General features: G+C 34.9%; 1 protein-coding gene across 1 annotated transcript; it reads left to right on the forward strand.

The window, feature by feature from the left end:
- On the forward strand, nt 1–27,291 carry LOC107188794 (alpha-glucosidase-like). Its single transcript, XM_015577153.1, has 9 exons — nt 1–58; nt 1,433–1,585; nt 4,783–5,120; nt 8,923–9,048; nt 18,254–18,664; nt 20,435–20,690; nt 22,430–22,625; nt 24,268–24,408; nt 27,088–27,291. The coding sequence occupies exons 2-9, from the start codon at nt 1,438–1,440 to the stop codon at nt 27,155–27,157; spliced, it is 1,686 nt and encodes a 561-aa protein (XP_015432639.1). The 5' UTR covers nt 1–58; nt 1,433–1,437; the 3' UTR covers nt 27,158–27,291.

Here is a 27,291-nt window from a genome sequence, read left to right on the forward strand (position 1 = left end):
CGATCTTATAACTTTGGTGTCGGTGGCGTTCCGAAATAATCAGACGCGGGCACGTAAGGTAACTACAGGAGGCATTGAGATCGCCCAGGAGCACCGCGTAACACCTGCGAAATCATCGCGACTTTCGTTCCCGTGACAATTAGCAATGTTTCGTTAAAAGCAACTTTGTCTTTTTCCTACGTTCATTACGCGATAAAGTAGCAATTAAAATGTAAAGATACTGTCAGTTTTACTGCACTTCTACACTGTGTACACTTCTATTCACATGCCACTAGACATTTGCGCTGGTAAACGTAGAATAAGAGAGTTTAAAAGTTACTTACATGATGAAACTAGTGAATTCCTATTAATTTTGCACATTGTCCAGAAAATGTTGGTTGTATAGATTGTTGTGAGCAATCGTGAAAATCAGTTGGTACGTTAACAGTGAATTTTCTCCAATAATTCTCCCCCGATTCGACTCGAATTATTCTACAATTACTTCTAGTAGTTCTTCGTTAATTGTTACGAGCGTTTTTGGTAATTTTGGTGATCAGTGTCGGAATTATTACTGAATCCATTAAGTCCCAAGCAGTGAGATAAAACAATTTTTACACATAATATAATTATTCACTACTTATAAAAGTGTTTAAAAAACAGCATAAATGCTAACGAAAAGATGTTTGGTACGGACATTTTGTGCAATTATATGTTGCATTTTCAATTTCTTCAATTGAAAATGTAAATAGAATAACTTATACATTATTTTGCCGAAATATGAAAAACGTATTACGACACTAGAGACCATATTATAGATGACCACTATATGAGAAAGATACACCACACAATTTCCATGATGTAAGAATAAATTGATTTATCATAGTACTATAAATACTTCTTTAAATTTCTTTAAATTTCAAAATGTCATAGGATTAAAATGAAAGATGAAATAGTAACTAAAAAAATATTAAGTGAATCTGTGAAATCCTCTTTCATCACTGCAACATGTAAAACAGAATTCAGTAATATAAATTTACTAAAAAAATTTGCGAGTGAAATGTTGCGTTAACGCAATGTTGGGTCCTAATGGGTCAATCTGGCTTGACTATGGATAGTGTATCAAAATTCAAAACGTATCATTATTCTATAATATCGTTCAGTAATTCTGAAAATCTTTTGAGGTAAATACATCGATGATCACGGTGTTACCGACAAAACAAAATAAATTAGTTAAATTATTTCAAGAAATTACATTTTCGTTCCGAATTTCCATTTTTCTCGAAAAAATCAAGTGTCTGGTAACTTATAGACGGGAATGTATAACGCAATGTAGATGCATTATGGACGCTAAGGTGTGCACAGTAACGCATTGCTGGGCTAATTGTGAGCCGAAGATCACACGATCAATTAGTCGGCTAATTCGACGTTCACCGTGCGTACTTTGTGTGTTTAGGAAAAATGAAGACGGTAATAATATTTTGTGTGATATCATTATACGTGGCTGCCGGCCACGGTGAACGAGAATGGTGGCGGACAATGTCGCTTTATCAGATTTATCCCAGGAGCTTTAAGGACAGCAACGGAGACGGCGTGGGTGATTTAAAAGGTAGGCGTACATCGTTTTCTTCCGGGCTGCTTTTTCTTTCCCCTGCCATTTCGACTTATAGTTTGACGAATATCGGTGATATATGTTCGTACTGGGCGTTAAAAATGGGTTCTATATCTTTGAGGTAGATAGTACTTATTACATTTAGTCGATATACATGGTGGAATATCAATCTTGTCAGTGTCGGGAACAACTTCGATTGTGGTTAGGTAAATAATTTCTGTATATGTGTACAGGGTGTTTCTGAAATCGTGGTGCAACTCGAGGGGATGTGATTCTACATGCAAAAATAAGTCGAAAATGTAGAATAACAATTTTTCGTACAATGATTCATTTTTGTCATCATGTCTGTTCATTAGATTCTGCTTCTATTTATTGTCACTGTGAATATATACGTATTAGATGGATCTTGAAAATTAATTATCTTGTAAACGAAGTGCCGTACGAAAAAATGTTATTCTACATTTTCGACTTATTTTTGCGTGTAGAATCAGACCCTTCCCTGTATACAGGGTTTAACAAAAATGTTGTCCGACCCGGAAACGGAGCACTCTGAGGGTGAATTGGAACAACTTTTTTCATAGCAACAATGTAATCTGAGGCTTCGTTACCGAGATATTAACGAAAAACTCCGACCAATCAGAGCGCGAGTTTGCCAGCCGAGTTCCCGCGCTAGCGGTGACTACGCGCTGCGATTTATAGCCAACGCTACCGCGGGAACTCGGTTGACAAACTCGCGCTCTGATTGGTCGGGGTTTTCCTTTAATATTTCGGTAACGAAGCTTCAGATTACATTGTTGCTGAGGAAAAAGTTGTTCTAATTCACCCCCCGAGTGCCCCGTTTCCGGGTCGGAGAACATTTTTATTACACCCTGTATATGTATATAATTATTCCGTAGAATGTGCATGCACATTCGATAGTACTTATTATTAGTTCAAAATATATAAAATACTGTTTTCACAAATGAAACATTAACCACGCGTACTTTCTCCAACGCTATTTAAACGCTATTTCTCTTGTTGTTTATCGTGGAGTATTTTCAATCATACCATTTGCAACATAATTGTCAATGTTATATTCGGATCTTCCTCCTGATTCATTTTCTAATGAAAAATCACCAGCCTTAAATTTCACCGTACCAACATTTGAACTGTTCTAACATTTACATAACCTTTCCTACAAATGCTAAATTTGTGTTTTCAGCCATTTTTGCGGCGTTTGTACCAAGTTGAAACTGGTGTAAACAAACCAAAGGAATATTTTGATTATTCTTGACGGCTGTTCATGAGGTTTTAACTATTTATGTTATACGGGGTGCTGAAAAATGTAGGGTCTAACAATAAGACTTTAGGTGCTTATAGTAGATACTCACCGAGTAGAATATTAAATGTCTAACCAACATAGGTCCAAAAATCAATCCTTTCAAAGAAAAATACAAAAGTTTGAATTCAAACTTATTACAGATTTTCCAAATATCTTTTTCATTTTAATAGAAAACTAACGTCTGTGGATTATAGATTGGTGTTCTCTTGATTTAAAAATATTCCGTCCGCATGTCGTATTGCCTGTTGTCATACAACCTTGAATTAATTCTCTTCTGTTTACATTCAGTATATTACGAAGTGATTCACTTAGATTTATTTTAGAACCTATGTTGATTAGATATTCTTTACTTCACCTGGTGAGTACTCCAAGTCCCTGAAGTCTTAAACACTCTTTTCTAACACCCTGTTATTTTGTTGCTATACAAAACACGTGTATAATAGAACTGAAGATCAGACAACATTTCACGGATGTTATTCGTTCGTCAAATTCAAACTCCGTAATAACGATATTTCATGCGCACCAACCTAATGCATACATTTAGTCGATACATGGCTAAATTTCCATTAACGTTACGCAAGTAATTTGCTTATATGGAATGTGCGTGTACATTGAACTTTACTCAGTTAATTATTGAGTAACAAGAATTGAAGTCAAGAATTATTTGGATATTATTTGATAACTAATTATCTTATAAAGATTTAAAATATAATTTAAAAAATTATAGTTAAATCTTATAAAAAACTTATAACAAGTCTGTTCAACGGTAAATATTGACTTGGGGCGGATATTATTATACCCATATGTTATTTTAATACTTCCACTGACAAGGGAAGGCACGGAAGTGTCCCCCTCCTATTTTGATGAAACTTCGTATGTCTGTTAAGCAGTCAAACATAAGGAGTACGTATTTTTTTTTATCGGTTGAGACGCGACCTTAAGGGGTGAACCACCCCTCGAAGTTTCGATCCGAAAGTAGTATCTCGAAAACGAGAGGAGATACATGAAAATTTCTAATGAACTCGATTTGCGGTTTCGTATGTAGAATAATATGGTGCTAACCAATTGTCCAAAATATAATTTGTTTGTAACAAAAATATTTCGGATCGAAACTTCGAGGGGTGGTTTCACCCCTTAAAGTCGCGTCTTAGCCGATAAAAAAAATACGTATCTCTTATTTTTGACTGCTTAACAGACATACGAAGTTTCATCAAAATCGGAGGGGAACACTTCTGTGCCTTTCCTCGTAAATACGGAATTCGCAGGAAAGTCAATCTTTTATTCATTAAACGCAAACCAACCTATCCTAACTTCTATCACCTTGCATAGAATGAAATCTGACCGTAATTTAAAACATTTGGGAGTCGTTTCTTATACGCCATTTAATACATTACCATAGCGTTATTAAAAACTCTTTAAACATTCCCAAAACGTACAGAGAATATTACTTTTACACATTCGGAAAACGTTCTGAGAATGTTGACGCAGAACGTTCCACTTTGTAAATAGGACCTTCCTAAGACATTTATAGATCTTAACAAGGACGTAGTGGGGATATATGAACCTTTTCGGGACTTCCTCCGTATATACCGAACGTCCGAAACGTATGATAAGGCGAATATGATTATTAAGTAATTTCTGTAAAATTGTCCGAAAGGAAGAATAGAAAATGTTTACTATTCCTCGAGTCTCTTATTATCTAATGTATACAAAAAGAACTTGAGGGATCTAATCCGCTGATGTACAAGTTAAAGCGGACAGTTTAATTATTCCTCTATCCACTGCAATTGAATCGCAAATATCGAAGAATTTCATCGAAGAGATAACCAAAGAAGGTAGATCTTCTAACGAGAAACGGTTTTTTTGTCTGCAGGTATCAAAAGTAAGCTGAATCATCTGCCCGAGTCGAACATTGACGCTTTCTGGGTGTCCCCAATTTATCCTAGCCCAATGGTCGATTTCGGTTACGATATATCCAACTTCGTCGACATCGATCCAATTTTCGGCACAATACAGGATTTTGAGGATTTGCTGGACACCGCGCACAACATGTCCTTGAAGATGATCATGGACTTGGTCCCCAATCATTCCTCGGATAAGCACGAATGGTTTCAGAAAAGTTTGCAGAACATCGAACCATACACTGATTACTATGTGTGGCGCAATGGTACAGTGCTTGAAAATGGTACCGTTGTACCACCGAATAATTGGGTGAGTCTGATATATTCTTACTTCGAAAAGATTCGAGTATGATTTTTGTAAACTACGAATTTTAATAATATTTAACAATAACTTACAAACAATAACAAGTAAAATTTCGAGTGAAAGATTATCCTACACGTCGCATAAATAGCAGATACGTAATTATTAGCAACGTTAAATTAAGGTAAGTGTACTGTATAGAATTATTTAGTCCGTGCAAAAGTTTTGCTTTGTTTTGTTCTAAAAGAGTAGACTAATAATAATTTTAACTATAATTTAAAGAAATACATAATGATTCTATTATAACATATACATTTTCAATAGAAATTTTCTATCCCAATAAACAAATTTTTGGAGTATTATTAGTCAGTGAATCTATATAATTAAATTACATTAACAAAGTTATAGTTTGCTATAGAGTGGATTGCCAGAACAGCTCCTCGAAACAGATAACGAATGTTTCTTGCGGTATTTGCAACGTTTACCTACTCGTTTTATTTTCTATTTTTTTTCAGGACTCTAATTGTAATGTTATTTTAGGCAATATAACAGACTCAATCGCTTTAATTTTTATTCTAAACAATAATTCACTGTGTGACACTAACATCGACACATAATATGATAAAATAATTGTTTATTGTTTCCACAAAACCGTGGCGACCACATCATCTGCAGAAAATCTATAAAAACTTTTGCACTGACCTTAGAGAAAATTTTGCAGCTTGTGGCAACACTTTGAAAATTAAGTGGCTAATATGTTTCAACCACATACAACTGCTTAATATATTATTTTGTAATCGGTTTACGCTTTGTGACGTTATGACAACTGTCATTTTTTCGGGTACAAAAAGTAATTTTCCTCGTTCTATTTCGATCTTTTCCATTGAACAATCAGATATAAGTATATAAGTTGACATTATTACGTTTGAATAAGTGTCCCGTATTATAGTGTTTGGCTATAGATTCATAATAATTACATAAGAATAGGCCCAGCTGGCATGAACTCATAACATTTTGTGCACAATGGCGTCAACAGGGACTTGTTACACACGAAAAGAGGCATGTTGTTACATTGTGTTTTGTAATTAAAGTAATTAATTTCATAATTATTAGTTAATATAATTCTTATTATTTATAAGAAAGTAGTACGGATCTATGTAATGACGACGTCTAGGGATACCACACCTCTTGCAGTACTTGAGACAGCAGCTCAAGACATCATCAATAATAAACGTCGATGTTAAGACAGTCAATTCAAAATCATCGTGTAGATTTTCTGATTCTGCGCAAATTTGTTCAGAAGTACGAGAAAAAAGACATTTTTCAATTAACTGTTGGCTATTTAATGTAAAGCAGGTTCTTACAAACGATTTATTCAGTTTAATTGATTTTTACAATTAAACTAATTTTCTTTCCTGAAAACATAACTATATTATTTACAATTAACCTCTCTTACAAAATTTAGCGTTGTACCAAGTTTCCCCTTACTATGTGACAAGTAGATATGTACTTTGATACAAGACGTCTCGTCCATTAAAGTGACTTTTTTAATAGTCATGGCTTTGACTTAATTGTATTAAATAACGGCCATCGGTAGAGGGAAGTATGTACTTTAAGTAGGAGTCATGACTAGTATTGAATATGGAATACAAAAAGAAATAAAAACGGAACATAAGAAAATGTAACAACCAGCCCCGGTCTCCCTTATGTCACAGCCTAGAGGATTTGCTTTAGAAATGAAATAGGAATTTGCAAGTTTCGAGTGATCTATTCTCAGTCTATTGAGATTCTTTGTTGTTTTCGTTCAAGATATACCACATTATCCGATTTCTGTAAACCAAAATATAGAAAAAATGAATAACTGCTATTGATTCAGTAATACCTATGTATAACACTAGAACGTTACGCAAATTCGTCGATTTACATTTAAGATTACACTTCAACCGTTTCCAAAAATGTATACTTTTAATCCACAATTTTCACATATTTCCCGTTAAAAGTAAGAACTCGAATTTTGTGCAATATTCGATTCGCGTTAAATACTTTGCCGAAAATATTCCAACGCACAGGAAAACGCATTTCTGTACAAATATACGTTTCCGCTTTGGATGGAAATATATTAAATGAATATCATGACGCAGCTATCGTGATGCTGGAGTCCACCAGGTGTTGCGCCAGAGCTATGGCGATTTCTTTTTTAGTCGTGATCTGGTCAAGATCTTTAACACTAAACGTACCGGTACTTTACAGATACCTATTCTTACCATAAGGGGTCATTTGACCTCTTATGAAATAAACGTGGATTTTTAGAAAGAAATTCTTAATTTATTGAAGGAAATAATTCGCAACATAACTTCTGATTTCTAATAAAATAAACATATATTTTTATTTTTATAAATAAAATAATCAATTGATTACACTTTTTATATATGACTGGTTTCTCCTTCATGCATTTTCCGCAGACAAATTTTTTGCTAATTATGCAAGTTTGAGTGGTTTTATTACCCGTGCACAATCTTATTTGGCATTCTCTTCGTGATTGGGAATTACTGCTTGGGCTGCTTGATGTTCCTCCTTGTAGGTTTTCCTTTTCTTCTTCAAGAAATTCGTGATACTCTGTGATGAATTCATCTGTAAATTGTAACAGGAAACGCTGTCTTGGTATCTTTATTCCAGTTCTTGCCTGATAGAGGATGCATGCATTGATTCCAGCGAAATCCAGGATATTGAAAAATACGTGTACAGGCCATCATATCAACTACATCGACGCCAAATTTAGTCTTATTATAATAACTAATTGTTTCGGGTGTTCGCTTTTTATTGTTTTTGGTTTTGACGCATTTATGTTTCGAACTTAGTATCTGATTCCAGAACTAAGGTTCCACTTGGAGAATTGCAGAAATATACGTAAATTTCGTAAGGGGTCAAATGACCCTTCGTGGTACATAAGGTGTGCAAAGAATTTTTCTCGGTAAAAAATAAGCTATGAGAAAAATGGAAAGCGAGAAATTGAATAATCAGATAATATAAGAACTTACAAAAAGTCAGATGAGCGAAAGAAATAACAATGAATGTACGATTTTAAAGTAAATTTTGAAAGGGGTCATTTGACCCCGCTTGGTACGTTTAGTGTTAAACTCTAGAAGAGTTTCCTGGATGCGTGCTCTTATTTTGGCAGCCTCACCTAGGAAAACTTTCGCTGATTTCCGGAACTCGTCCATTCTCTGCTCGGCCTGATGATCCAGTTGTAGCATTAGATCTTCAGCCGTGTTCCTCCTGACCTTGAAGACGCTGCTTCCAAGACTGTTCAGCGCCGCTTCTTCCTTTATCTTGCGCATGCGATCCGCATTTTTCTTTTTCTTCCTCGTCTTCTTCTTCTTCGCTACCTGCTACTCCGACGAAGTCAGAAAAGAAACTGGCTTCCTCAATGTTTTTGGTGTGGTTGCAGCTGCACTCCTGTTCGGGGCTAGGCTCTTGGCCTTGGCCTTTTTACGTTTGTCTACCCTCGATTCTTTTAACGATGGAGAAACCTAACCTCGTTTGTTGTTGGCCATACCCGCCGTCAGACCCGGTGTAGTCTCGTGTGTTTGTGTGTGTACGAATATACACATTCGAGCATAATAAATAGTATGGAGAATGTATTATTCTCCATCGTTTCTTTCCACAAAACACTTGTCCCAATCTTAGATTTCTCTAGTAATGTAACTGTCTATATGTTTTCACTAACATCTTACCTGGTACAGTTCAGTATAGGTTTCCTTTCTTCCTATTATCATCTACGAAAACTCAGAAAATTATTCTTTTTATATAGGTGAGTGTGTTCGCTGGATCGGCTTGGACGTGGCGGATGGAACGCCAGGCGTATTATCTTCACCAATTTGCGCCGGAACAACCAGATCTGAACTTCAATAACGAAAACGTCGTACGGGAGATGCAGGTAGGCATTGCTCTTGATATAATGGAAATTAAGCACGCGGACGCAAATGAATCTCGTGGCATTCGCATATCGAATTGTTCCGATCGCGTGTGGTGAAATTGACGCCGCGATTGGGTTGTACCGTGAATATTGAAATTTTCTGTTACTTACATAACGATACGGTATTATTGGAAATTCAACAGTGAATAATTCTAATGTATGATGTAAAAGAGACTGAAATCACAAGTTACATACGTAAAATAATAATAGCTCTACCCGACAACTTGCGTCGGTTACAAAGTGGTGAATATTGTATGTTCCTTTTTCGATATTATTTTTCTTTCAAACTTTTTGTACAATTCATAGTGATATTATAGAATTATGTTTAGGACATTGTAGGTGCTGCGCCATAGATGCTATTAGTTATTGCATTATAATAATATATAAACACACAGACTGCGGATATTAATTAATCTTTCCATTTTCATATATTATTTTATAAACCAGAGTAATTTAGTAATTACACAGTAACAGAGAAATTTAGTTTATCAATTAAGGGTTTCGTTAAATTAAAAACAAAGTAACACAACTATTCATTCTCATGAATATGCACATATTGTAGATGTCCCAAATACTAACCTTAAGATTGTATTATATATTAATAAACATCTTTTTCAATAAAAGAGTAGTTGTATACATTAAATATGAAGAACTAATTGATAAGTAATTAAAAGCTGATATATTTTAACAACTAATTTTGAGTAACGGATATAGGTTGAATAGTAAAATCACGACTGTTTCTTCACTATGATTTCGCTATCACTTCCTACTTATGTAGTCGTGTTTTGGACGCTCAAATTTAATTTGAAATATCAGGTACAGATGAGTATATGTATTTCTTTGTCTTTAAGTGAATTAAATTTCCAATGTAATAATAAAATTGTTGCGTACACAATTCTTTGTACCTCATGTTTTTATCAAGAAAAATAAAGTAGCTATATTAGCTTCACCATGGCCCAGTTTAGTACAAATAGTCACAGTTTAGTAATAAAGATTCAGTTTTATTGGTTTTGCTAGAGTCATATTAGGTAAAATAATACGTTCTACGTAACCCATGGAAATTTATTCAGAAGTTTAATATTTCACAGTATGATAATTTTTCGGGTAAATGCCCATTGAACTCATTTAATCGTTATATTTTCAAGCGAACAATTTCTAAACCATTTCAGTTTGAAAATTCTGCTTCATTACGTAAGTTCATTAATCCACTGGGTTTCAAGCAACCTGCACCATCGGCATAGAGAATTTTCTCCGGAATTGAATTAGCTTCGACCTAGCAATGAAACCCTAATTTCGCTTGAGGTTCCTCCAGCCAAAATTAGGCAGGGGCCAGACAATCGCGTTGAATTATACCGGTGACAAGTTATATCGCGTACACGTTGCTGTCGATTCTAACTTCGCTCGGAACCGTTTCGATTCTAATTACATACTCCAAGCCGCGTGGAATCCATAATATTCGATCACTTTATTTCCATGCTGCTATCGGGCTCAACAGGTTCCACTGAAACGTGAAAAGTCGGGAAGATAGTGAAATATTTTATCGAGATAAAGGGTCATCATTGTTATCGGGTAATCAGTTTGGAAAACTTGATAAACAAGGTCATGTAAACTGTCGATCAGAAAGTACTCTATTAATTTTTCTTGTTCTTGGTGTCGATCGTCAGGAATGTTTTCGATGTCACAATTTCTCGTATGATCCAAGTTTGACGCTTTATAGCGACTCGTATTGGAGGTTATCATCCTGAAAACTATTTCCGTTTTCTAATTTACGTTTAAACAATTATTGTGACATGTTGACAGAATACATTTAATGAACGTAATTAAAAATTGTAATATCGTATTGGAGTCGACGCGAGAATGTGCAAATGTAATACTTAACTTGGTGTACTTCAAAATGATGCTTTTAAATGAAGCGAAATTTACGAAACGTTCTATATGTCGGCGTTTATTTATTATCATTAATACTTAATTGTTGAGGTAAGGCTTTCACCAATCCGGAACAATCTATATTGTTTTACTCGAGAAGGTAAAAGACGAGGCTTGTTTTTTAAGTAAGGTCCGTTTTAAAATTACCGTCAATTGAAGTAAGGAGGTGGGATCGTAATTACATAGTATCTTTTTCGAATTCCTTCACTAGCTGGCGGCCATTTAGTCTTAGTCAGATTCGCATTTATTATCGCATGTCAATAACTTACGGTGAGTGCTCCAGTAAATAATCCCACCAACGTGCTGTTATCCGATTCTTCGTAGCAAAAAACAATAATGCATAAAACTTAGTGAATAAAATTTAGATGTATTATTCAAAACTAAAGACGTAGGTTACTGTTCGGTGGGATTATGCTCTTACACGACAACCCAGATAGCACTGTATATCCTAAGGACGTCCGTTTCATGTCCAGTTTATATCCGAATGTCCTACGTCCATTTTGGACATCCCCATGACGTTCGTAAGACTGAAATTTCGGATGTTCTAGGAACGTCCGTCCCAAAAAGTCCTACGGATGTTCTCAAGACTTAAATTTTGGATGGTTTCGTTTAGTATTATTGCCAATATCATTCCGTGCAAGGTGATGGAACCCTATGAATAGGGTCTTTAAGGAATCAATAGAGAAGTGTAACGACACTAGTGGTTTTATGCTAAAACCTCAATAAAGTTTAAAAAACATATTTTCTTAAACTGTCCCTAACCAACACCGAATCAGAGTTTTTCTGTGACAATAGAAATAAACACAATGTACTTGGAGATCATAATCCCCAGACCTATATTTTTAGAGGAAATTTAACCTTTTATTTATTAACAGGAACTACCTAGATTTAATTTCTACTAAGTGCGGAAATCGCAGGAAGTTAATCTTTTATTTGTTAAACACAAACCAACCTAACCTAACTCCCGTCGCCTTACACAGAATGAAACCTAACCGCAATTTTAAACATTTGGGAAACGTTTCATATACGTCTTTTAAGACATTACCATAGCGTTTTTAAAATCTCTTTAAACGTACAGGGAATGTTAGTTTTACACATTCGGGAAACGTTCTGAGAATGTTGACACAGGACGTCCTCAGGACGTTCCACTTTATAAATAGGACCTTCCTAGAACGTTTAAAGATCTTAACGAGGACCTAACGGGGACGTATGGATCTTTTCGGGACATCCTCCGAATGAACAGAACGTCCGGAACGTATATCCATCGGACGTACATAGGACGTTTTTGTGCTATTTGGGAACCCTCGACCTCACACCGCACCTCGAACAGTTCAAATATTGGAACAATTTTGCTGGGAAATTTTTAACTGTCCACCTTATATTTCTGCATTTGAAAAAATGGCTGGCATTGCTGTGGTTTAAAAATGATGATGAACCGAAGAATACCGGTAATGCATAGTGTAAGACTCTGGTGGCGGAGTTCTTTGACTGTGGAATAAGAATACTAGTGATACGATATCAAAAATGTATCGAAGTCATTGACGACTATGTGGAAAAATAACACAAATATGTAGATACTTTTTGACTAAAATTCATATCTTGTTTGCATTCATAAGACATTTATATCTTCTACGGTTTTTTTCTTACTTTCGAACGGACCTTACTTTAAATATGTCTCGTATATACAGTCGAAAATAGGCTAGTGTTGAGGTCATCTACTATGAAAGGTCATCAGATTCTTTTATCTTTCCTTATAAAATCCGTGACACGTAATATTATTTACTGTTAATATCATCAGTTATTACAAGACTAAGAAAGAACAACCATTAAATGGTATTTTTAAAGACGGTAGACATTACAGCTTTCTGTGCACATATTACCTTATTTAACACTAAATCTACCACAACCTGTCAACTGACCTATTTTGCCATTCCAATTCCTACCGTCTTCAAGGGTTCGGTAGGTCTAGTGTTAAACAATTTCCATACGTAAATAACATTCTAATTTGGGACTTAGGCAGTTAACCTTTAATTACTCGCATGAGGTCATTGTAACTTCTATGTCTTCATAAATGTGTCATTCGTACAAGATGTCACAATCTGTCCGTATAGCTTCCTAATTAGGTCTTCTTTAGGAGATTCTGGTAATGACTGACTCCATGCAACTAGTTACGCAAAGAAGCATTTGTTGGGGTCCAACAAGACCCTATGCGAGCAATTGTGCACAAAGCGGGGTGCGAGTACCTAAACGTTAAAGAAGCCGGGAATTAAGTAATAGAAAGCGATTAATATTATAGGTATTTCGTGATCAGATGATTGTTTTAAAGCACTACTCGGTGTTCCGAATGTGTTAATTCGACAACGATCATATAAGTAACCGTAATTAAGCTTTTGTCAGATGGCTGAATTTGAGGTATAGGATCTTCTTTTTATCGAGTCACCCTTACGCTTGTCTGGATGCTGGATTACGTACGTGGAACCGTTACCAGGCTGGAAAAGATCCCTCTTGTATACATTACACCGAAACGGAGGCCCTTTTCGTTCCCTTGGCTACTGAAATGATGTTCGTACGTCAAGTGTGGAAATCCAACACGGTTGGCCTTTTTCCCTGGGGCAAAAAGAAGCTTGCAATTTTTTTTCGTGAAATATCGTCTATCAAAATATCGTTTATAGATCGGCGACGAGAGTCGTTCTTCCAATAACGTTATCGGAGAGCCTGTAATTAGCCCCGTAATACATCAATCAAAGGAGGCGCAGACAATCACCGTACATTACAAAAAAATGGTGTTCATTGTATGAAGTGGATTATAGATAAACATGTTTCTGTTTGTTATTCGTATAACTTAACACTATGTAGAACTTTCGAAGATGAACGTGTTTTTATTTCTACCACGTTTGTAAAACGGTTGTTGAAAATATGCAAATCGATAAATTAACGAACATAATCATTTTTATAAGAGTTTACGAACGAAAGATTTTGACTGATTTGATAATTCTAATGTTCGAAAAATACAAATTTTATGTACAGTATTCGTAGCATGCATGAATACGAATTAATACAATTTTACTATGATCATTCAATATAACGCAACGAATCACATTGTTACTAGAGCTGGCAGCCATATAGAAATTCTACACAGGGTGTAACAAAAATGTTGTCCGACTCGGCAAGGGGGCACTCGGGGGGTGAATTGGAACAAATTTTTCCGTAGCAACAATGTAATCTGAGGCTTCATTATCGAGATATCAACGAAAAACGCCGACCAATCAGAGCGCGAGTTTGCCAGCCGAGTTCCCGCGCGAGCGGTGACTACGCGCTGCGACTGGTAGGCAGCGTTACCGCGGGAACTCGGCTGTCAGACTCGCGCTCTAATTGGTTGTGTTTTTTCGTTAATATCTCGTTAACAAAGCCTCGGATAACATTGTTGCTAAGGAAAAACTTGTTCCAATTCACCCACCGAGTGCCTCATTTTCGGGTCGGACAACATTTTTGTTACACCCTGTATACAGTAAATCCTCGATGAATGTTCGGAGGCTCCATGGCACTGAACATTAAATATTTCATAAACTAATAGTCATATGCGGCTGAAACAAATATATTTGGCATGCGAATTCCAAACTCTATCACTGTCCTAAACATCATTAAAGTCAGTGTTAGACCTGGGGACCTCTCCTTGTTACTGTAAATATGTTTACATGATTATTCCTGATTGTTAAGATAAGTAGATAATGGTCTGCAAGCTTGTCCAACTATTCATGTTGCACACTGTACAATTGATTAGATATAATCTTCATTGTGCAGCTATTTGTGCTTTTGAAGTCTACTATTGTGTTAGCCAAAAAGTAATGTCAGATTTCTGCAGTAAACGATAATTTTTTGTTTTTCGATACAAAGCACTGCCCCTAAATAAAGTCATTAGGATTGCGTTAAATTGTCATGAATTAACGTTACTTTTTAAATAAGCGACGAGAAAGGTGTATTTTCGAGCAATTATGTAACTTTATTTTTGTTCGTTTATAATATCATCATCGTGCACTCAGGAAATCGTTTCTGTGGTTTATATCGTGTTTTATCACTCTCCGAAAATAAAAAAGTATAATTCCTCGAGAGTATAACTTTTCATCGCTGATTTTCAAAACAAGGTCAATTCAAGAATATTTCACCGAATCGTAATTGTTTTTTTTTAAACATATTATAGAGTGTTTTGTATTAGAATAAAAAAAGCATCATCTGTCTGCAAAAGTCCAGCATTATATTTTGGCCAACCGAATATTTATAGCTAAAAATGGTATTTGCGGTATTTTGTACTAATTATAATTAACATAGAATTAACCAGACGTTTCTTTGCATCTAAAATGATTGGAACGTAACCTGTTCATTTTTTCTATCGCATCGTTATGCTTAACAATGAAATAACTAGAAGTTGCAATTATTTCCGCTGTAATTTTCAATGACTCGGTAACACTTTAAAACGATGAAAACGGTAGGAATTAAAGAGGTATTCATTGTTTCGACGAGGCAGTTGTTATTGCAACGTGACTCTGACTAGTTCTTGTATTTTTATCAAGCAACTTTTCCCAGAATACAGGTACTTACATTGAATCGCTACTTATCACTGTTGTGCAATTCCCGCGAGAAGGAACATCGTGAAAAGTTTTTTGAATTTCGGGCTGCTTGGTAATTCTTGCGGTAGAACTTTCTAAGAGGAAACGCGGATAAAAAATGTAGTGAACTCTGTTACACAAATTAATTCTATAGTCCAAATTATTTCTAAAATACGTTTCTAGGACTTAATTCGATCTGACAAGAGGAAGGCACGGTTGTGGAAGTTATAGTACACATATAGTATTACAAAACCCTCATGGGTTTCTTCAGTATGGGCCTTGGTTTTCCGGATATTTTGGTTTAAAGTTTTGCATGTGTCACGTAGTCTGGTTACATATCACCAAGAAAGTGTCATGGTTACGACAGTAGAGTACCTGCTTATCAGGCTGTAGACCCCAGCTCGACATTCAAGAGACGTATGAATTTCTTTACCCTTTTTTACCCTCTGTTGTCTTCTTTCCTTTCTTTTTTCTTCTAGCTGGCTAACATTCTAACGATTCAATACGTAAAATCACACCGCTAAATAAGTAAAAATATTTAAAAGAAGGCCAACCCTAAATACAATTGAATACAATTAGAATTCATCGAAATTTATGGTTCTATTAAGCATAAAAGTTAAATGTCGACTAATTTAATAATATCTCATAGAATTCGCAATATTAAATGTGCATGGAACAGTTTGTTGACAATAAAAAAGTATTAGTTACATTTCACATTAGGTGTCGTTACAAATATCTTGAGTTGAATAAAGACGTGGCAAAAGTAATGATGGTCTTGCAGATGTCTCATTGCAAAGAATTACATAAAATAGAGTCGTAACGAACCTTTGTTAAACCGATAATATATGTACATATATTACATTTTTTGTTGCAGCGTTTAACTTTTATGAAATTACAATTATTCACTGCTAAAGTTAAATGAATTCAGTTTGTACTTACCTATCACTATTACCGTCAATTTTAATACTGAGCCATGCATAATCCCCAAAGCACAAAAACGTCATATGTACGTCTGGAAAACGTACGTTCCCGACGTTCGGTAAATTCGGAGGATGTCCCGATAAGGTCCAAATACCCCTTCAACGCCCTCGTGAAGATCTTTAAACGTCCTAGGAAGGTCCTATTCAGAAACTGGAACGCCCTGAGGATATCCTGTGTCAATGTTCTCAGAACGTTTTCCGAATGTGTAAAAGTGACATTCTTTGTACTTTTTGGAAATGTTTAAAGTGTTTTTAAAAACGTTATGGTAATGCCTTAAAAGGCGTGTAAGAAACGTTTTCCAAATGTTTAAAATTGCGGTTAGATTTTATTCTGTGCAATGTGGCAGGAGTTAGGTTAGGTTGGTTTGGGTTTAATAAATAAAAGATTAACTTTCCTGCGATTTCCGCAATTAGTAGAAATTAGATCAAGTTAGTCTGGGGGTTATGATCTATGTGCACATTGTGATTATTTCTATTTTCAAAGCAAAATACTGATTCTGTGTTGTTTAGAGACAGTTTAAGAAACAAAATGTTTTTCAAATTTCGTGAGGTTTCCGCACAAAACCACCAGTGTCGTTACACTTCTCTGTTGATTCTCTAAAGGATGACACTTTGCTCATGGGGATTCATCACCTTGCACGGAATAAAATTAAAAATCTAAGAAAAGAAGATTCCTAGAAGATGCGAAATTTAAGTCTTGAAGACGTCCGTAGGACTTCCAAAACGGACATTCCTAGAACATATGAACTTTAAATTTTGAGAACATCTGTAGGACTTTTGGGGCGAATGTTTCTAGAACATCCGAAATTCAAGTCTTGAGATCATCCGTAAGACTTTCGGGACGGACGTTTGTAGAGCAGCTGAAATTTACGTCTTACGAACATCCTAAGAATGTTTCGGATATAAACTGGACATGAAACAGACGTCCTTTGGATGTACGATGCTATTTGGAATACCTAAAGAAAGCTATTTTTATATATGATTATTATAAGTATGTGCATGTATGTCCTTGGTACTATTTGCACAAGAGAATTTTATTCGACTAGAAATGTACTTGCACGTAAAACTTGTTTATCATCTATTAAACAATAATCTTTACGTAATTTCTGTCTACCCATAAATCAGTTAATCGATATTCTTTTCATAACAATCGGTTCTATACAATACAACCAGTTCATTGTATGCAAAATTCTCAGGTGTTTTCATTAATGTATCTATTGTAGGTCGTTTAAATTTATTTTGAAATAGAAAATGTTTTCATTACAGAGTCATTGTAGAAACATTTTATGAGATTACATTAGCTCATGTACAGTGTTTCGCTTTATTATATGTACCTACGTTAGTTTATTTTTATTTCGATGTATACAAATCGATCAACTGAAAAGCATGAAGGCTAAACGCTTTCCCAATATTGTATCGATTCTTCTTGTTTATTTCATACACGAATGTGTTCTTGTTCTTGTAGACAGAAAAGTTTTTTAAATTTGTTGAGGGCTAGCAGCTCAGGATTACTCAAATGTTTTTCTAAAGGTGCCATAATTACGTAAGAAAATAAATAAGAGATACTTTTTATGCATCAGGCTGAAGTCCATTCTACGAACATATTTAGGTAATTTCTTTAAGTTCAGTCGTTTAACAATAGTTCGCATGTTACAGGACGTGATGAGGTTCTGGTTGAACAAAGGTGTGGATGGCTTTAGAGTTGATGCTATACTACATCTCTGCGAAGATGACCGATTTCTAGACGAGCCACTGTCAGGAGATACCAATAATCCGAATGATTATGGATACACAGTGAAAACGTTCACAAAGGATCAACCAAAAACTTACGAGATAGTAAAGGGCTGGAGTGAGGTTCTGAAGGAGTACGAGGACAGCAAGGTGATGATGATGGAAGCTTACACCGATATACCAATGACGATGAAGTATTACGAAGCTGGAGCGAGTTTCCCCTTCAACTTTGGAATGATTACGGATGCGAATAAATCTTCAACGGCGGAAGATTTCAAAAAATTGATCGATAGGTGGATGTCGAACATGCCAACTGGCGCCGCGGCTAACTGGGTGGTAAGTTAGAAACGATTGGTTATTCGATAATATTTAAAAATACATTACTTATAGAGTTTATGGTGGATAACGAAAATATTAGATTGTACACAAATGAATTGCGACTTTTCACTATATAAAATATGCAGTAACAACATGGTTCAGTACATATACAATTTTATTTCTTCTGTCACGATAAAAAGATCGACTTCCAAATCTACGGAATTCGTCAACGTTGTGGTGGTCTGTTGTGGATGTTCACTAGATTTTGTTAAATACACGTGAAAGCATAACTGCAGGGAAGTAGTTTATGGAGAACAGGCGAAAAATTTCCAAATAAATTTCGATGTATAAAATTTCCTCACAGCTCCAAATGTTGAACCAAAACAAGTCGAAACATTTCAGATCTAGGGTTGGTTTGAGTTAATCCTTCGTAGGCAATATGTGTCGTTGACGATCCAAGCAAATTTCCATTTTTCAGGGACTTTCTCCCAATTTATATTTTTATTGAAAAATAGTTTTAACATCCGGTTTAACGAACGACTGTATAATGTAGTAGAGACTGACAAATATCCCGGAATTTTTTCAAATTTCTATGAAGCCCTAAGACAGTAACGCAAATTAGGTTTGGACATTATCGAGGGTTAGTATCCTTAAAAAATATTGCAAAATCATATTATGTAAAATAATGACTTCGTATATTAGCCAATTTTCACTGGCAATTACTAGAATTCACCGGCCAATGTCCGTATTGAGAAATTCATCCTTAACATACAAGATAATTAAATTCTTAAGATGAACATTAAATGGATTTTTATTTCTTATAAAATTGTGCAGTGCCATTATGGAAAACTTCATTCATTTCTTTATTGACTTACTCACACAACAGAATTTTAGCAATTTCATTGCACAATTTTGTAGAATATAAAAAGCCTTAAAGTTTCATTGTAACAGTTTTTTTATGACTACTACGCTTTTCAATATACATACATATGTATACAGAAAAATAAGAAAACACAGATTAACCTTTAAATGGTATTTTTCCCTTGAAGAATCAAATGGTAGCCACAAACATTACCTATTATTTCAATTGAGAACTCCTGCAAACTTATATGAAAAGAATTGGAATTTTTGGGTTACCGACGTTCTGTTGTAACAGAGCTTAGGTAAAATAACGTGTTGCAACTGTTAGACATATGTAAACATCTGTACGGACTGTTGAAGTTGATTATTGTATATGCAATCTTCTTCAGTTCTCATATCTTATATTCATCTTTTATATCTTCCTAATGTTTGAAGTACATATTTACTTTGGTTTCGAGACCAACGTAACCTTGATCCAGAAACCTACGATATTATACACCATCAACTACATACATACTTTGCAGTTTCTGCATGCGATAATAGTAATAAGTTTTAGTGTCCAAAATGAATAATGACTAGTCATTGATTGTCCATGACACGCACCATCGTCACTAGTAGCATATAGGTCTATATACATATATTCCGCATTATAAAATTTATTCCACGCGACATATATATTTAAAAAAGTGTATACATATACAACTTACGACATCAATTTTGCATTTTAAGTAGAAATAATTCTGAACACAGAATAACGTGCATTTGTTTGACTACACTTTATCGGTTTGCGAGATTTTTTTTGTCATCGTGAAACTTCGGGTCAGAAAATTTCGTTCCCAGAAAAAAAATAAGCGAATTCAGGAGAAAAGCGAACAGTTCGGGGGTACAATTGCCACGGGCGAATGATCGTAAAAATTCTCTGCGCAGGTTGGCAACCACGATAAACCCAGATTGGTGACTCGATTCGGGTCTAAACGGGCTCGTGCTGTCACCCTGATGACGCTTTTACTGCCCGGTGTCAGCGTGACATATAACGGCGAAGAGATCGGCATGGAGGACACTTGGGTCTCCTGGGAAGATACCAAGGACCCGCAAGGATGCAACGCCGGTCATAATAGATTCGAACAGATGTCTAGGGATCCTGCTAGATCACCATTCCAATGGGACAACACCACATCCGCTGGTGAGCACTTCAGTCCGTAAAGGCTTCTGTGGTCTATTCTACAATGTGTAGAATAGAGTCTGTTCTAAATATACACTGTATATCTGAAAAGTAACGGGATTGACAGTGCACTACAGTACAGCTTCACCTAACCAATTACTCCTCATTCGAATACCCTAATAGTTGAACGTTCTACTATCTGAAGTTCTGTTATACGAACAGAGTGTCCCCTAGCAATAGATGTATACTTCTGTTACAAATATGCACTGCTTACATACAATGTACACCATCTCTTATTCGATCGAATTCTTCACAATTGCCGATGTTGAAAATTTTCAGTAATCTAGCAGTTAAAAAGATACGGCACCATAAATATTTAAACACACAGTCAACATTCTTGATTCCTATTTCAGGGGTCTTCTGTGATTGTGACGAAAGAAAGGGCGAGCCTTTGGGAACTTTTCAGGGAAAAGTGTGTGTATTTAGTTTCACGAAAGTTTCTGCATTTATTAAAAGCGCATTTAAAGGATGTTTTGTTAAGTTTTCATGAAAAAATATTAATTTATTTAAAAATTCTGCAGGATTTTCCGGAAGGCTTAAGTACATAGAGGGCAGTATAAGAAAAGAGATCGTTCTATTGTTCGAAATTTCCTGTATCTGAACATTATTTTCTCCCTCTTACAATCGGATAGGTACAGGCGGCTGTACTGTAACTCAAACACTGATTATATTTCTGAGAATCATACATTTTATTCAAAATACGTTCCTTTGGCATCAATACATCGTTTGGACACGCTCGACCAATGTACGAACAAGTTCCTCGAGATCTGCAAACAGTTCCTGCAGTTTTTCAACCGGCTAATATAGCTCACTTGATGCAAACGGTTTTCTATGCTTGATTTCGATACTTACAAGGGAAGGCACGGAAGTGTTCATCTTCGATTTCGATGAAACTTCGTACGTCTGTTAAGCAGTCAAAAATAAAGCATACTTATTTTTTTTATCGGCTGCGACGTGACTTCAAGGGGTGAAACCACCCCTCGAAGTTTCGACCCCAAAGTACTATCTCAAAAACCAGAGCAGATACATGAAAACTTTTAATCGACGAGGATTGCGGTTTTTTATGTAGAATAACATGGTGCTAACAAATTGTCTGAAATATAATTTGTTTATAACAAAAAAATTTCGGATCAAAAACTCGAGGGGTGGTTTCACCATTTAAAGTTGCGTCTTAGCCGATAAAAAAAAAATACGTATCCCTTATTTTTTACTGCTTAACAGACATACGAAGTTTCATCAAAATCGAAGGGGGACACTTCCGTGCCTTCCCTTGTTAGATAATGTGTACAATTTTCTGCGTTATGTAACTAGGGTTAGTGTTGATTAAACACTTCGCTTGGTCGTTGTAAATATCTTGTAGTGCCGTGTTATAAGAAGGGTTAGTTGGACATTAGCATTAACAATTTTGATATGACCCCTCATAAAGATTCAAGTACTGTATGGTGAATTATTCGACACTATTTTCTCGTTTAAGCTGCCCTTTTTGACGTGGTTGTCAGGATTTCGACCGAACATACTTGAAAAATCCGCAGATTATACATTTTGTCTATACGTTTAACCCTTTGGGACCCGATGTTTGTATTTAAATAATTGAGTAAATCATAGATCCATCACTTGTATGTAGTACGTGATTTAGAGTATTGTTTCTGAAAACATTCAATTCTGAAAGTAACAACATTGCTTTGTTAATGTATTCGCAGGATTTTCTGCAAACCCAAAAACCTGGCTCCCAATTAACGACAACTATAAAACCATAAATCTAGCTACGGAGAAGGAACAAATAAATTCATACTACAATTTCTATAAGGCTATGTCATGGCTGAAGAAAGCGCCGTTCGTTGTAAATGGAAACTTAACTACGACTGTGTTGAACAATAGAGTTTTACTGATCTCCAGGTAAGCGAATATTGGTATTATATTCTGAAAAAGCTGTTAATAAAGAGAATTTCACCGTAGATTGGGAAGAAACTGTTACCACGAATATTTTCAGAATTGATAATTATTCCAATGTCAGATAATTTTATTTGATTTTACTGAAATAAAATGATAGATTTAGCAAAATAATATATTGAATAATGACTATTCAACAAACGGATAATGGATTACATCAACCATATACGTTGAGTCATTTTACAAAGCTCATTTCGATAGTTTATTATTTATTTATAAATATTAACGAATATATAATATAATCCTTACGTGAGAATAAATTCTGGGAATGTATCAATGACTCGTATAGTTAAAATAATAAATAAGTTATGAAGGATAATAATGACATATAAAGAAATTTATATAAGGTATATGTAATATATTTTTCTGTGACTTAATTTTTAAATATCAAAATCATCCTTATTTCACGCAATTCAATGTTTCTGAACGATTCCGTTTTACTTAGAAGTTTAGTGCTATATCAACTGTTTGTATTAGTTATTAAAAATCAATCATTAATTACAATTGTATTTACAGTTACATCATTTTACTAAATAGCTTTGTCTCATTCAGTAATATAAGTACCTTGGAAATTTTATTCGTTTTAATAATTACTTCTTAAAATTGTTTCAATCCGATTCGTCCGTTGGGCATTTGAAAATGTAGGACAGTCAACAATGACACCTTTGATTATTATAATACTATAGTAAGCATTACAGGAAGACGGATTACATTTAGTTATTAAATAGCAATGGATCAACTTGGTATAGCCAATTTTTAGTTCACTGACCATTTGTTTTTTTTTTCATCATGATTTGACTGATACTGTTGATGAAAAGATTGTTCGTCAGTCTTGCAATCCTGTGTCGACACAGAATTTTTCCATTAATGGGCCCAATTAATTTTCAGTTCGTGTGAACATTATTTAAATATTTATGTAGTTAGCATGGAAAAGAATTTTTTTTCGATGTTACATTTAATTCCTCCTTAGAATGTTTTATCGGCTCTTTCAGTTCTGATTATACTAACGCGTGAAGATTACTACTTTATCCTCTTTCTTTATTTTGAGCTACGATTCTTGAATGTCTAATATTACGTTGCTGTTTGAGGATTCGTCATTTAATAATAAAGTGGGGTATTTAGAATCACTAAGAATTATGTAATTTTTATAGAATTATGTAGCTTTTACTCTAACTGATGTAACACATTCAGCCATAACAAGAGTATTCGACTGCAAAATGTTGAAAATGTTACTCTGTAATGTTCACGTGAAATTATTTTTGTATTTCAGTTTTATTTGCATTCTATGTATCCGATCACGTTAAAAAAGATATTCATATGAAGTTAACATACTCTGAGAAATATTATTCTACAAAACATCATATTTTTCAAATACTGCTATAACTCTTGCTTCAGGTATCATTCACAGGTACATATTCTTTCGTCTAAATGAAATTGAATAAACAACTTGTGTCACTGATTCAAATGAAACTGTACTTTAATACTGACTTTGAAATTAACATTTCTCATAAACTACGAGGTGATTGATATTTTTGACATTACTTCTTTTCGAAGAACCACAGTCATCATGATTTATCAATCTGTTTAGGGAAACCGCGGAGGACGGATCTGTTATTGCAGTATTAAACCTTAGTAACAAGGCAGAATACGTTAACTTATCACAGTTCGATAACGTATCGTGTGGACTGAATCTGTATTACGCCACTGATGGCAGTAACTTGGTACCGGGGTAAGTGCATATTTTTTCTTCCGAAGCGTTGTCGCTTGTGATAATCCGGAATTTTGTAAGAATCATACGTATGATTCGAATGACGTCATTAAATTGCAAGCGGTGAACTCAAAAATTAGGGGACCAACAATACTTTCAGAAATCGACAAAACATCACATAAATACATCAATTCACTTAAAAATGCAACCTGTTTGATTAAAATGAAGGATGTAATAAATTCTGAATAATATTTTTACTACCTGAACAAATGTACATTCAAGTGTTACGTATCATTAACAATTAGTGAAAGTTTAGAAAAACCAACTACTTCTTGGGGTATTCGAAAATATGTTGAAATGATTAGTGCAATAGAACTTGGATTATACGACTTGGTCAGAGACTACTATAATATTTTCGGGTAATCGAATCATGATATATTGTAATAACAAAAATTAAATTATTTCCGTGCTAATTCTACTGCCTCAATATTTGTCTTACTATATTTTACATTATTATGTCTGTCTACAACAATCTTAAGTAAAGTGTTACTCTGTGTTTCATACTATCGAAGAAGGTATCTCTGAAAGGAACAAATATATCGACAAATTGACCTAAATGCACGAGTACTCGAGAATTTATTGTAATTACTACGAAACATTCGTTTTCTTCAAGCTTGCCGCACTATGTCGATAATCAAAATTGATAAAACAATTAATATAATTGATAAAAAAGAGTATTCTGCACACAAAATGTTCATATTAATGTTTCGGCACCAATATTTCCAGAATGTTATGTATAAAAAAATGTCTTAGATAAAAATTGTTGTATTTTGAGGATGAAGGGTTGCATTGGATTGATTATTGGCAACAAAACGTTCTTCCAAAATAGCATAAGTTGATTTTAAAATATTTTCTAAGTAACTACCTGTTTTGAAGATGATTGTCTGAAATGATTACAAAATAACATTCCGTGTACAATTTGTAATACGCTAATCCCATTCAAAATATGAAGTGCATATGAAATAATGTGACATGGATATAGATTAATATTATCAAACTTTCAAATTCTGTCGAGATAAATTTAATTCTTGTTTACCTCGTTCAAATATTTTGATACATATTTTGTACGACTATAATAATCCAGCTCGTAGTAAAGAACTGTCTTTGTTCTTTCTTATCATCGTTAAGTTTAATCCGTGATCTTACGTCACCTGTACCCATTATCTATGTCTTTGCGAGTATGTGCTGTGTGTTCTCTAATTCTAGACGCCTATCTTCTATACGTTAGATTGTACATGCATTCGTAAGAAAATTTGTTTTTGCGTTAGATCTGACGTTTCATATATTAGATCAGTGACAAAGTCAGAGTTGCTTTAAAAATTAAACGCATTTACTTCTTCCCTTAATAATTACCTGTATTTATTATACATTCATGTGACGATTATTTTATTCATAATTCTGATCTACTTGAGCTTTTCACATTTTTTTTATTAGCAATATCTTAAATTTGTATAGGAATACTGTGATTAAAATAATGAATGATATGTGATGTTTCTTAACACATTAATTGCCAGCATATTCACGTATGGGTGGCGAGTTTGGATGTGGGGGAACAAAATCAATCTTTCGGGAGGAATATTAAATTAGATCAATTTTGCCTACGGCTTATACAATTGAATAAATGGCGTTGCGAAATAATGGCGTGGCCCATATACATAACTTGTGTTCTGCTAGAAAAAGAGAACTTCTGATTCCGAGAGAATTTGTACGGATTCAGTCGGGCTGTCAACGTGTTAGGTTACGGTTACACTGGACGCGTATTCGGACAATTGTACACAGCTAGTGATGGGTCTCGGTTAGGTATGGGTTGCAGGGCTGTTGAGATAGCTACCGGCGTTTTGAGCCACAGCTGCGGCCTTGAGGGGGAAATCGCACTTCCCCTCTCCCGGGAGAACTTGGCATAAACTAAACTAAACTAAACTAGGTATGGGTTAGGTCGACTCAAGCGCTCGTGTCGCACGCACGACCGAATTAAACGCCTCTAGATCAATGGGAGCGGTTATACTGTACGCGTATCGGTCGTCCGATGTCGCACGCGTTCGTCGTATACGAGCCTAAAAAGGCACGGGAAATTGCCGACACGACATCACTTCAACCGTCATATTTTAGTTATTTTCAACATATGGCTCTGATTTAACGCTCATTATAAAGCTGAAGGAATATTGTTTTCAAGTTTATGCACAAAATTTTAAAAACCACTACTAATACTAAATTAATAGAAAAAAAACAAACACTCATCTTTTGCAACAAAAAATTAACTACATACAAAATACCAAGTTGAATAGCAAAAACGGCTATGTACATCAATATTCAAAATAACTATTTACCTTATTAACCATTTTATTATTTACTTAACATTATTCCTTACATCGATGGTTATATTAATACAGTTATTTTTCATATCTCACTAACCCATACCTAACCGAGACCCATCACTAGCTGCATACGGACGACGGACTAGTCGTCCGAATACGCGTCCAGTGTAACCGTAACCTTAAGCAGAGTCAAGACGTGCGTAACAGAACAATGCCGCGAATATTATCTAGAAAAAATCGTTCGTTTGGACAGAAGCACTTGTATAACCCTGCTTTAGTTATTAAACGACATAACCTGTTTTTCTTTGTTTATGTTTAAATGCAGGCCTGTGCCATGTCACACCCAGAATGTGTACGTACCTGCGTCTGGAATAGCAGTTTTTATCCGGCATTAGGATAAGAAGTGGAAATGAAGTATCGTAGGACTACAATCATCTTTACAAGCATTATTTTATCAAATCTACCGAACTATGTAACGAGTTATTCAAATATGTTTGCTGTTGGCAGTTCAACACTTCAACATTGTTAC

The sequence above is a fragment of the Dufourea novaeangliae genome, unplaced genomic scaffold (assembly GCF_001272555.1).
Source record: "Dufourea novaeangliae isolate 0120121106 unplaced genomic scaffold, ASM127255v1 scaffold108, whole genome shotgun sequence".
Lineage (NCBI taxonomy): Eukaryota > Metazoa > Arthropoda > Insecta > Hymenoptera > Halictidae > Dufourea > Dufourea novaeangliae.